Source organism: Pollicipes pollicipes, unplaced genomic scaffold (assembly GCF_011947565.3).
Source record: "Pollicipes pollicipes isolate AB1234 unplaced genomic scaffold, Ppol_2.1 Scaffold_2555;HRSCAF=2994_pilon_pilon_pilon, whole genome shotgun sequence".
NCBI classification, from domain to species: Eukaryota; Metazoa; Arthropoda; class Thecostraca; order Pollicipedomorpha; family Pollicipedidae; genus Pollicipes; species Pollicipes pollicipes.
In genome coordinates, this window is record NW_023596136.1 from 16,341,161 (window position 1) to 16,355,119 (window position 13,959).

The 13,959-nt window shown below is 47.5% G+C and overlaps 1 protein-coding gene across 1 annotated transcript in view; it reads right to left on the reverse strand.

Moving 5' to 3' along the window:
- Window positions 1–13,959, reverse strand: part of LOC119105845 (prohormone-4) — a 42,447-nt gene that overhangs the window by 17,598 nt on the left and 10,890 nt on the right. The window contains exon 2 of the mRNA XM_037229402.1: window positions 1,262–1,393. Coding sequence (XP_037085297.1) covers window positions 1,262–1,393 — 132 coding nt within the window. The remainder of the gene's footprint in view (window positions 1–1,261; window positions 1,394–13,959) is intronic.

A 13,959-nucleotide genomic window follows, 5' to 3' on the forward strand; every position in this document is an offset into this window, starting at 1 on the left:
TGAATGGTGGTATATTGCATACACTTCCACAACAGACAAAGCAAAAGCTCTGCATTAGTTTGCCATCAGTTATTAGCTGATCACATCGACTAGACGGCTACCCGCTGGAAACCGGCTAGCCATCAATAACGTTGGAATTAAATGTCGTGCTTGATTTTGATAGTAATTAGCAGCCACATTTAGTCCATCTTGCCACATAGTTTCCGGAATACTTAGCCCTCAAAATGACAGGATCTACCATGATCCGGAGAAAATGAGCGCTCTTCATGTATGTACATACGTGACACGCTCGGTCTTCTAGGGCTGGACACAAAAGGATAGGCTAGATAGATGTAAAAAATAACATGCCTAGAATCTCAAAATTTAATGGTCGGAGCATGACGATTTTTGGGGAACCAAACTCCAGGGTAGCTGCAGTGCTGCGTGCTCCTCCCCCCCCCCCCTCTGAAGGGAATCCTGGACTGCAACTGGCCATGGCTGTCGTATGAAACAACACGGGCATCACCAACCAAAGAAAATGGAGTTTGTCACATAAAAGGACGTCGTAACATTGTAAATGAGAGAGAGAGAGAGAGAGAGAGAGAGAGAGAGAGAGAGAGAGAGAGAGAGAGAAGAGAGAGAGAGAGAGAGAGAGAGAGAGAGAGAGAGAGAGAGAGAGAGAGAGAGAGAGAGAGAGAGAGAGGAGAGAGAGAGAGAGAGAGAGAGAGAGAGAGAGAGAGAGAGAGAGAGAGAGAGAGAGAGAGAGAGAGAGAGAGAGAGAGAGAGAGAGAGAGAGAGAGAGAGAGAGCGAGAGAGAGAGAGAGAGAGAGAGAGAGAGAGAGAGAGAGAGAGAGAGAGAGAGAGAGGAGAGAGAGCGAGAGAGAGGGAGAGAAGAGAGAGAGAGAGAAGAGAGAGAAGAGAGAGAGAGAGAGAGAGAGAAGAGAGAGAGAGAGAGAAAGAGAGAGAGAGAGAGAGAGAGAGAGAGAGAGAGGAAGAGAGAGAGAGAGAGAGAGAGAGAGGATAGAGAGAGGAGCGAGAGAGAGAGAAGAGAGAGAGAGAGAGAGAGAGAGAGAGAGAAGAGAGAGAGAGAGAGAGAGAGAGAGAGAGAGAGGAGAAGAGAGAGAGAGAGAGAGAGAGAGAGAGAGAGAGAAGAGAGAGAGAGAGAGAGAGAGAAGAAGAGAGAGAAGAGAGAGAGGAGAGAGAAGAGAGAGAGAGAGAGAGAGAGAGAGAGAGAGAGAGAGAGAGAGATAGAGAGAGAGAGAGAGAGAGAGAGACTACTCACCGGCGGTGCACAGTCGGTTGTCCTCGTCATAGTTGTCGGGACAATCAGGCGCGCCGTCACACAGATACGCTATAGAAATGCACACCTCGCCTCCCGGGCAAAGGAATGGCTCCGTAGGACGGCACCGGCGACCTGCAACAACCGCACGGCCTCAGTCAGAGGCCAGCGACCGCGACGCAGCTGCCACAGCGGCCCGCAGCAGCTGCAGTGAACGGACGGCAGCAGTAAATGACATGGCAACAAACAATAAGCCTAGAACGAGGAAAGAAAAGGCAATGCTTTTAAGACGTAACGTACCGACAGCACCAACTCGCACAATGCTTTTCGCGTCTATGTCACATACTCATGTATGCGTGGCTGCTGAAGCGATGCGCGTAGATTTAGTGGCGGCGCGCCGGCCTCGGCCACTGAATGGTTAGACGTCACTGTGGACTGGGGTCTGACAAAAACTTAATCATACTTCCCTGACGAGAATGCTCCGCCAAGACCGCCTGAATGGATGCTAATGTCTTTCATTTGACTCCTCTTCTTCAGGTCTCTAGTTGAACCACCAGGTTCCGATGATAACTGGTGAATATCTGAATCGCAAACAATTCATTGAACTACCAGGATCCGATAACAAGAGAATATCTGAATCGCAAACAAGAACGAAGTGATTACGTTCTTCTGTAGCAAAACACAGAATGCCTCAGCTCACCCAGTGACCGTGGATGACAAATACAATTCCCTGAAGCAACGCGACTCACCGCGGACTAATGTCTACACTTCAGCCCGGTTTGGTTTGCTTCGGGTATGCAACCACCACGGCGAATCGCAGCAATTGCCTCTAGATCTCTTTGACAGTTATCAAGCCATTTTTCTAATTATGACACCATCAGCGCCACGGAATCCGGCTCAACTGTTGCTATCAGCGAACAATAAGGGAATTGTTGGTGGTAACGCATTTCGAACTAAGTTCTGGCCGTCCTGGGACTTAACGTAAGTAATGACAATTGCTGAGTACTAAATATAACATGCATTGTTGCTCTGGAGCTTCCCGTAAGTCAGGAATATTGTCGGATCTCAAATATTAGCCACATAACGAAGTGTCGTGTCACGTATTCAGCTGCGCATCGGGGTCCGTGAACCATGCCACCTGCCTTTTTTTCCACCGTGCACCCTTTGCATTAAGACTTTAATAGTTTCGCCGCTGATTGGAAGGGCGAGGCATTGACGGCGGTACCTTAAAGCATGACATACACATTGGCAGGAAATAGACGCTCGACTCCGGCAGCTGTCAGCAGACCTGCTGGAATATTTCGCAGCGACCGCTGGGCTTTCACGACAGCTCATTCACTTCGTGCATCACATTTGCTAACGAAGGACAAACACGGTGTACGTCATAGGATTTGTCTGTATGTGATTTGCAGTGACACCTTGCTCTCTACATGCGATAGGTCGCACTTCGGCGGCATTTCCTCCCTGTGTGCCGGCACCTATACAACGCCCGTGTATACAGCGCTAGTAATCTAATGAAGACGAGGGCGTGTGGACTAATTAGCTTAACGTCGCCTGAGGCTGAGAAAGGACGTGTTATGTCTGTAGACTGAGCAGTAGCGTCGTTTGCTTCTACATGTGGACGTGTCACGAGCGTGGGCTTAACAGAAGCACAGTCTACTGCTGTCCGTGGACGTGGAACTCCTGTAAACCGAGCGGTAGCATCGCGTGCCGCCGAATGAGGACGCAATACGCCCGTGGACTAAACAGAAATGTCGTCTGCTGCCGCTTGTCCACCTCCCACACATGTGAACCGAACAGCGGTACCGCCTGCTGGCGCGTGTGCACTTGCCACGTTCGCGGACCGAGCGGCATCGGCCGCAGAGTGCCGGCGCCTGTTGGGCTGCGAAGCGGACGCCGCCGCAGCGCTGGGTCGCCCAGGTGAAATCAATAGGCCCCAGTTGAGGGGATGGGCTGGACAAGTACTCCGTGGCTCCAGCCGGTGTTTCCGGGGCCGGCTCGTCGCCTTTGTCCAGGCGAGCGGTGGAAGCGGCGCGGTGTGCCCGTCACGAGGGGAGGGCAGGGAGGGCGACGACGGTGGAGACCCGCTAATGGAGGGAGCCCCGAGCAGAGCTGCACACGGAACGTCCGCGACACACTAACACACTGGGCAGCCGGGCGTCACTCGTTCCTCTGCCCACCAAGCCCTAAGGCACGTGGGCAAAGAGCGAATCCTGGGCTAAGGAAGCGCAGACAACGTCTCTGAACTGTTGGCACACAGTGGCTTGAGCACAGTACTATAAGTTTCTCCTTTAACCACGCAGCATCCTGTAGGCATCTAATAGCCCTTTTCGCGCTAGCTCTAGTTCAAAATTGTACAATGCTCCTGCCCAATAGACAGGAACATCATTCGGTGTTAAATATGACACGCGAAAACTGGTATGAATGTGTGTAAAGTTCATCGTTTGTTACCCCGTCTGAAAAACTGTAAATTTGGCTGGGGAAGTGGGTACTGTCATTATGTAACTACTCCCTACTCTGCTGCCACACATTTTGTCCCATAGGACCAAGACATAAACTACCTCAAAGGTGGAATGGCAACTAAGTACTTGATGAGGAAACAAAATACTTTCGGAAGAAAACATACTGGCTTTTTGATAAGCCTATGGTAGCGTTATGCGTATTACTGCCATTCATTCCAGTCCTCCCCCACTCTGATATTCTCGCGCATTCTCGCATATCAAATAAGATCACCGTCTGGTCCCCTCTAATAATGCTAGAGTGCAAAGCGCTATTATGTTTCGTCAAACTAGTCATCGAACTAGCACGAAATTCGAACCAGACCCTTCAATGCAGCCAGTCCTGCAAAGACGTACAAACCCTGTGGTGGTACGACGGCGTTCACCTGTTTGTACACCCTGCCATTTATAACCTGGAGTTTTACCCGACCAGTTTGTTTGTTTCAAATTGATACGATTTTTCACCAGCGTGCTGTTTTGTTAGAGGGAGTGACCCACATTTGTATGGGGTTTTAAGTTAATAAAGTCATCCTGAATATCATTCGGTGCAATTCACAGCTCTGCCTTCTTTAGACCTAGGCCGCTCTAGTTTCCGAGGTGCACGCAATTATGTGATAACTATTTCGGGTAAATCATTTTAAGGTCACCCAAGCATCCATCACGCCATAATGACGTCATTGAAATCCTGTCATTCCATTGGCAATTAGGCGCTCAAGGCCAATACAAAAATATAATTGACAGTTTGTCGTTGATATCTGACGTTCGTGAGCAGAATTTCCAAATATAACGGCGTTCATTTAGCTCTTAATCAATGATGTGCATGATACGATGACGCAATCAACTAATGACGTATTGAAGAACATACTTAGCAAACGGAGAAATTGTGTCGTATTTAGAGCAACCATTTTCACTCACAATCATACCAATAAATAGTTACTCACCACCATACTCACAAATAGTTACCAATATAAATAAGTAAGCTTAGTTCATGGTATCTGATGTTTGCTTTAATATCTTCAAATGCGGAACATTCTCTTTAAGTTGAGGACGTGCAGCACAAGAGATATTCTTCACTCGGGAATCCGTATACCCGTCCTCACAGAAAAGAAGGGACTTTCAATAAGACTACGCTGGAGAACAGACTGGGGCACTGAGCGCGGAACAGAACAGAACGACTGAGTAACAGAGCATACACAAATCACCCTCGGTCTTTCAGAGATCAGGCCTGCGGTTTCATGGAAGGATTGAGGTGAGTTATAAGTATCACGGATGGAAAAAAATGTTGGGCTATCATCCTCGCCTGGTGTGTCAGTATGTACACGACGTTTCGGCCAGTTTCCTCTCCGGCCGTCGTCGGGTAATGTGGGGTCCTGAATATGGCTGGATGATGTTTTGGCTTCGAGCCATATGTGCATTACATGTCCGATTCCCTTCATGAAGTTGCTGGTATTCATATCAGTGCCTCATAATTGCGAGATTAGTCCTGTACCAGCTGAGCTACCCGGAAGGAACAATCTTTCAGCTAGAATTTGATGTCATTTATGTAGTTTTATTTTATGTGTTTATATTTATGTCTTCTACGACATTTTAGTTGGCCTAACTGGTAGTAGAATTGTGCTGTGACTGGAAGCTCAGGTAGCGACCCGTTGCTGTTGCGTTCCGTTACACCGATGTCCCGAACCTGCTGGTGATTCCCTCGAATTGTCCATCTAGGGACGGTAGGCTGTTGTTTTCACGTTCCATAGTGAAATGGATAGATGGTCGCAGGTTGATGTGGTCGAGGGATTTCTTCGCATTTTCCTTGTGTTGGCCAGTAGATAAAGGTGTCGTTGACGTAGCGCAGGCATACTGAGGGTTTCAGTGGTAGACTTTCCATCGCAATGTCTCCGAAATGTCCCATGGAAATATTAGCTATCACCGATGACAGAGATGGTTGTTCTTGGTAGCAAAGGTGAAAAAATTATCCAGGTACGACAATGACTCCCTGTTCTCTCTCGATTTGTTTTGCAGTCTCTGCTAGGGGCTAGAACGACCAGGTGGTTTATTCGCGCGTTTGAGGTCGCGAAGTTGAGTCTTTTACTTAATATGTCTTCCTCACGTGGTTATAACTGTTTATCACTCAGATTTGCGATCACCTTCATTGGTTGTGGCATGGGGTTGGTAATTATGTTGCCATTGTTGAGCTTTTCTATCTTCTGGGTGTAGGGCTTCTTCACACTTGAAATTTTGACTGTGTAAGCTTTTTTTACCTTCAATGTGCGGTTGATATATTTTTCCGCTGTTACTAGTGATCTCATTTGTGACTTGATCTTTGCGACTGTTGACGTGTCCAGAGTTATCTTGTTCGAACGATATAAGCCTTTGCGCTCCCTTAGCAAAGCGCGACTCGTTCCCCTTTCTATCAGTCAGGCCAGCTTGGTCTGAATAGGGCCTTTCGCTTGCAGTCCTATTGTAATGATGTTCATTCTGTTCGGTCCCAATGAGGTCCATTCTCCTAATCTTTCCGAATAATATTAGCTTCTAACCAGTGTTTAAGCGCGGGTTGCGTCATTTTCCAAGACGAAACTCTAGTGACCCATCCGGTCACCAGCCTTCAGTTATCGGCACCGGTGACCCACCCGGCCACCAGCTTTCAGTTATCAACACTGGTGACCCGTCCTGTTACCGCCTCCACTTACCGACACTCTGATGACCCGTCCGGCCACCAGCCTTCCGTTATGAACACTCCGGTGACGTGTCCGGTCACCAGCCTTCCGTTATGAACACTCTGATGACCCGTCCGGTTACCAGCCTTCCGTTATGAACACTCCGGTGACGCGTCCGGTCACCAGCCTTTAGTTATGGGCGTAGCTGTCGATAAGGTCGCGCAAGTTTAGCACCTGGTGTATACATGGGTTCAAACTGGCAGTGGACACGGAACAACTGCCAATGACTGTCGTCCAGATGTACCGGGTCACGCCCCTTGCGCGTCTTGAACCGGCATCGATAAATTATAAACGAGACCTATTTTCGGTGATCATGTCAGATCGTTTAGCTAATCATTTTCTGTCAGCAAACCCCATTATAGCCTTTTCAATACCTTTGTAAAGCCACATCGTCTTGAAATAGGAAGTGATTTTGACGCGGCCAAATTATTTTGGAATCATCCCACTTTTTTGACACCGGGACCCAAAATACGGTGACCGAAATTCGGGTAGGAGTCATGTTTCGGTGGTAGCTTAGGCCAACCTTGTTGACCCGACCCCCCACCCATTTCAAAAGGTGTCATCCCTGCTGGGGAGAGTCCAGTGCCTCCAAACATAACTGCACGTGGAGTAGCCGCGCTACGCCGTCACAAGTTGGAGTGGTCGTTCAGCGACTGAAGTTGCTGGACGTCGCTTGAATCAGGCAGACTTTATTTGCATAAATCGGGAGGACGGCATTCACTTCAGACCTACATGGAAGGTTGTTCAGATCTGCATCTTGAATTATGAACACATAAATGCATTTCGTTCAGCATCGCTGCCTTTCAGAATTCAGCACTTAGGCATTACCATATCAATGGCCTCAAGCGGTTATATCGGAGAAGTGTCATAAAATGCGTGCCAGAAACGACTCAGCCTTCATTGCTAACTATAGCGTAAGGTCTAAAGTAAATAGCAACACTAGAGCAAAAACGTACCATGGCTAGAACAAACACGACGTAAGTCACATATACTTCAATGAAAGGTATGTAAGGATCACATCTGATGTAAAACTAAAACCATCGCAATTTTTTTACGTTTCCTGTGGAGAGGCCCACATCGGATATCGGATCGAATCGAATCATATGTGATGCCTTATCTCCCGGGATGTTGTGCAGGGAGGTGGGGTGACGCGATTGGCGTTGTGGATAATTAACTTTCTAGGTTGATGACCATCTTTCCACGTACCATTACATGCTTGTTTGCTATACAGGACCAAACATTATGTCAACTCGTCCGTATTCCGCCGGCCGTCCGTTCGTCCCTCGTCCGTTCGCCCGTCCGTGTCCGTTCGACAGGTCGTCCGTCCATCCGCCCGTCCGTGTCTGTCCGTCCATCGGTCGTCCATCCGCCCGTCCGTGTACGTCCAGCCGGCCATCTGTCCATCCGCCCGTCCGTGTCTGTACGTCCGTCGGTCGTTCGTTCGCCCGTCCGTGTACGTCCAGCCGGCCATTCGTCCATCCGCACGTCCGTGCCCGTCCGTCCGTCGTCCGTTCGCCCGTCTTTGTCCGTCTGGCCGGCAGTCCGTTCATTCGTCTATCCGTGTCGGTCCGGCCGCTCGACCTTCCGTCCGTCTGTCCATGTCCGGCCGGCCGCGTCCGCCCGGCCGGCCGTCCGCCTGTCCGCCTACCTGCTGACAGTCGGAAGTATTGATTTCGCCGTGGCCCCGCTGGGACACAGCGGTGCCAGCACGCCAGGTTCCGCGATGACGTTCTCCAGTAATGCTTTGAAAGCCCATGGGAGTGCCAGTTCAAACTATCAGCGCCGGTACGTAATGGCCAGGAGGGCCAAGGCTGTCAAAGCTTTGTTCGCCAGAACGCGCACAGCCTGGGTTAAAGAGAACACGTACGACCTGGGTGCATTGTGAAAAGGACTTCTTTTCTGTCTTGAAATCGAATGAGCGTTTGTGCATGCATACGGAGAAATGCCATGCAAAAATCACATTGGCAAGAATGTGTCGCATGACAATAAGTCATTCTGCACTCCAAAATGCAACACAACCGTGCTTTAATTCAGATTTGAATGCAAAGTGTTATTTTGTATCGTGGGTGTCATAGTAGCTGGAAGATTTTAACTGCTCGCGAAGACAATCGCTGTTTTTCGCATAGCTGGCGCAACTGCCTGTCAGCAGCAAAACTGTTCATGCAATCTGTCGCTACATGGTCCTCTCGCAACATTTCACTGCGACACCTTCTATCGTGTGCGTCTTGCCCAGTGCCCGTAAATTGTCGGGTTTTATGGCGGCCGGAATACCCAATGCTCTTTCTTCGAGTCATTGTCTCGGGCTGTTTCAAGCCTGAGGCTCCTGCCCAGCTTGTCTCTCCTTCGTACTCTGTTTTTAAATTGCTGCCCTTTCTCATGCGTGCCAGTCGCTCACCTTTCAGCGTCAGTGCTCACATGGTTGTCACCATACACAGCCCATCATCGCGTGCATGCTTGCCAGCGGGGCATAAGCGGGGCCAGCCGTGACTGACCCTGCTTCCGGGACGGAGGGCCACAAGATAAGCTTTGGCATATGACACCCCCTTATTCGCTGGGCACGCAGTTCATCAGGATAAAGCTATCGCTCACCTTGCAGAAAAGGTATGCTTACCGTACCATAACGTGCACTTGGGCTTGAAGTTGCGTCGCCCTTGAGTGAGCGGCAGTTCGCGAAACGCAAATATGTAATCAATGACCATGTCGGTCATCAAGTTTTACCAAGTTTGGCAGGGCTGTATATGTGCTGGTGTATCGCATCCAAATTTTTTCTGAATTTTCTATTCAATTCTGCTTGCGATGCTTGATGGGCTATCGATGTTTCACATACCCGAGCACAAAATAGCGCATTGAACACTAAAAACAGTGACAACGTCATGTGAGCCGCCTGCCGTCAGGATTGTCGAGTGTCATCAGCCATTGTCCCCTGTTTACAACGACATAACAATGGCGAGAAATTTAATAATCTTTCTATTTGTTTTGAAAACTTTACGGACTGTCACTTCCCGGTTCATTGAACACCCAATCAGAAGACCTCGACTCGAATCCCAACAGCTGCAAGGAGAGCGCCCGGACTATGACGCGAAGGTGGCTGAAAGTCAGACATCATCCATCCATCCGTCGAGGCCTTCTCAGAATTCCATAACACTTGACGACGGCCGGAGAGTTAACTGGCTGAAACGTTACGTGCACGCTAACACACCTCATGGGGACAATGGTCCGAATAATGATTCAATCCGCGAACACGTTCTATGCCCCAAAACGTCGTACAATGCCAAGGTTGGGATTAACCAAACCATTAACTGCAATAGGCATCGACCTTTTACTGACACTGTTCATACAACTTGACACGCATCGGCCGCGTCAAAATGAAAGGCTTCTTGAAGAGCGTGTCCCACCTTTGGGGCATACGTAAAAAAAACGTACGCTGGTGAAACGTCAGGCTTAGTTGCATCTAACAATAGCATTGCCAAGTGACACAACGGCAACGTTAAGACATCATGGGATTTCAATCTCAGATATTATCAAGTCGGAGTTACGCTGTCAACACTCGGTGATAGCACTACACCTCTTCCCCGCAACCACGACCGCCGCCACCGTGACAACCGCCATGGCATATCCGCTGGTGCAAATAAGAGAACGTCCGTGACTGGCCCAGCGGGCGGCAGGGGCGTGTTTCTAAAAAGTGCATTGGTTGAAGTATGAACGAGTGCGTCACTGGAATATGTGATGCTCCCATTCCTAAAGCCCCAGTGCGCCTCGGAAGAGTTTACGTGAGAAACGCCAAAGCAGAAAAGTAAAAGCCGAAATATAACGTTGCGTTGAATTCCTAGGGTAAAAGCTTCAAGTTTGCATGTCTTTTTGCCTGATAAACATAGTGTTTCAAGCTTTCGCAGCATTTCGTACACAAACATTTTCATAAATTAGTGTGCTGCAAATATCAAAGAGCAAACACGTGGAAAACGCAACGTCGATGAAATGTTTTACTTTCCCAGTGGTGAACATGGAATCAAATCAAGCTTCTCCCGCAGCTACTTCAAACAGAAATCCTGAGGCACTCAGAAGGATTTCGAGAAAACTGGTATTGCTGATCAGATTGCGCGTTTGTACGGTAACAATGCGTCAAAAATACAGAAAGGTTGGATACTCCCTTTAAAGGAAATGGTCCATGTTTCAAGTCATTCAGGCAATCATCCGACATGGTGAAACAAGCCCACTTATATTTATTCGTTTACTTTTGATTGGAAAAGACTACAGTAGACAACTGCCCTGGACAGGCATGACCTGCGGTCGGTGGCAGCGGCTGCGCATGTGCCAGGTGACGTCAGAGGGCAGGACGGACCGTACCGAGCATTGCGGCACGTTAAACTTTCGCCACCAAATTATACCGTTGCCCAGGAGTTCACACAACAGTCAATGCTTAGCGTGAGCTCTGATCCCAGAAATCCATCCATTTAAAAGGTCCGGACAAGTTTTTTTTCAAATTTAGGACACAGTGTCCCTGGTGCCAGGCCCCAAGCGCTGAATGAGCTTCCATATGTGTATAACCGCAATCCCCATTATTTTAGTTAAATTGCGTTTAACTGATTAAGCCTCACTGTGAAAGTGAGATATATTTTTAGTCTCGTTGTTTTATCGAGATCTGTCCCGCAGGACAAGCTACTTCAAATAGAAATTCTGAGCTATTTAGAAGGATTTTGAAGAGAAAAACTGGTATTACTGATCCAATCGTGCGCGTCTGACTTAACAATAAGTTTAGAGTATAAAAAGGTGGCATACTCCCTTTAAACAGAGTAGTAATTGTGCCGTGAAAGTAGCATATGAAAGTTGTGCTTGTGTGGAAAAGTTCGCCTTGCGGTGGGCATGGAGTTAAATGAACGGGCAATGATTGAAAAAGATGATACTGCTTTAGGCAGGCGTCAGGGAGGGGGCTGAACATACTTCCACCCTCCTTAGATAGCCACGGAGAGGTCGGCTATTCTCAATGGGGAGGGACGGGCTAGCCACCCACCTAGCAGATAAGCTCCCAGCCGGCGCGCCGAATTTGTGAAAATTATGAGCCTGCAGCGTCGTGATTTATGGTCTCGGCGGCGCCAGTCGAGTTGCTGAGCGACTTAATATACATATATGCCGGATGAATTTTTCATCTGCTGGAAAGTAAAGTTTGAGGCCAGGACAGCACCGCAGTGCAGCAGTAGAAGGCGAAAACCACAACAGCAGAGCGATGGGAGCTTCAGAAAACAACATTCGCCACAAACCCGAAGAAGAATTGTCAGAAGGTAACTGACGGTGAGGTGGGCGTTCGTGGACGTCCTTTATTCAGGATTTCGTTCTCGTGTGGTGATGGCTGCTTGTCACTCAGCTTTACCTCGCCTTGAGTGAGCGCAGCATGGGCTTGAAGATTGTGTAGCTGTTCTTGAGTAGGAACGCACTTAGAGTATTGTGTACAGGCTTGGTCCTCATATTCCCAAAAAGATAAAGATGGACTGGAAAGTGTGCAGGGAAAAGCAACTAGGATGATAAATGGGATTGGTGACAGAACATAAGGATGGGATTAGGATCTGGGATTTGTATTCACTGAGATATCGTAGACTTAGAGGAGGCCTGATAGAGGTATACAAGATTATGAAAGTACAAGACAAGGTAGATCTACATGGAGCACTGGAAATTAGTCGAGACATAGAGGAAACCAGCTTGATTTAACAAAGATACGAAAAAATTATGAAAAGGCAGATGTCATTTAGTCAAAGAGTAGTGAGCCATTTGAACTGGTTGACAAACGATGTTGTAGGAAGTTTCTCTTTAGCAACATTCAAAACCCGGTTGAACAACTTCTATCAGTTTGAAGATCTCATTTCGGCTAAACTCATGCAGGTCGGGTGGCAAGATTAGTTTCGAGATTGTGTACGGAACCTGAGGCTGGCCAACCTCTATGGGCCACTTTGGCTCTTTGTTAACCAGATGTCTTTATGTCTTTATGTTTGGAGTTCCTCTAGCTTTTCCAGCATGTGACCCTCCGGGTCGGAAGCAGGATCAGTCATTTTTTTTCCTACATCTTTGCAGCTACGCGCCAAACATTATTGATTGAGGTAGCAAGTCATGCATTACTACATGTGGAGATGAGTGATAGAAAAACACGAATTACATGGTAAACATTGATTGCGTCCAAACAATTGTTAACTTCATAAGGTCTTTAGCTATTTCAACACGCGCCCGGGTGGCCGGTTAAATACCACATGCTCAGGTAAGGGTTAATTTCGCCTCCTAAGATCTTAAAAACCAATAGAGATAGAGGCTAAAAACCATAAGGGTGGGTTAACCTATGCATGAAATCGCATGTGTCAGAATTTGAGATTCATAGGTTATGAGCTTCGGGTCAAATAAGCCCGAACAGGGTTAAACTTCAGATTGGGTAATTAAGTGCCCCGAGACATTATGACCGCATCATCAGGCAAAATTTCGCTGGTGTTCATTGTACGTAAGTTGTTCAGTGCATAAGCGAGGAAAATCATTGTCATAGATAAGACAGTAATATTAGCCTTTTTCCTCGGAGAAAAACCAGGAGAATGGAGATGCAGTTGGGTGGATATTTCGCTAATTTGCCTTTATGGAAACAACAGCAGAAGATCCCAAATAGTTCACGCACTTCTGCTATTGTTTCGATAAAGGCATGTTGCCGAAATATCAAGCCAACTTGATCTCCATGCTCCTGGTTTTCTCCGGCGTATAATGGCAATACTACTGTCTTATCGGTGTTCATTTTAGATTATTAGCATTGTTTGACCTGTAGAAGATCATGGTGACTGAAACCCTGCGTGATTCTTTTGATCTTTTGATTTTAAGGAGCGTCGGGGATTACGCTAGGCGATATGATCCCAAAAACAAATGTTGCTCTGGGCGACTTTAGCTCAGAGACCTACTCTGACCTTGAGGAAGTCCATGGAATATATCTGTTGCGGCCATGTCATCAATAAATTCGAAATAAGCATCATAAACTATCTCGTAAGGCCAACTATCCAGGAAAAACTAATGCCGGTTCGGACCTTGGTCTGATTTTTATACCTGGGCCAAGGTCCATGAAACTTGTAATCTTTTAGTTGTTTAGTTGTCTACGAAACTATATCAGGGATGTACGGTTTCGTCTAATACTCTGTTGTTGCATCAGATTGAACGATCGCCTAAAAACCGTTTTCGCTGACAACCACGGTCTGACTTCAATATGCCATAGATCAGTGATCTTGCAACATACATATTATCATATCACACCGCAAGATTCGCTGTTCACTTGCCTACAGCCACGTTAAGTTTGTATGGGCTTCGCAGCGCCTGTTCAAAAATTATTCTGTGAAAGCTATGACAACCCGAGTGCGTATAAAATCTAGCGCAAAGCATGTTAAAAATTGTAACACATGTTACATGGGGCTACCAACGTCAACATACTAATGCATGTGACGAATAATATTGCAAATTGTATACGCAAACACCTACATGATTGTTTGGT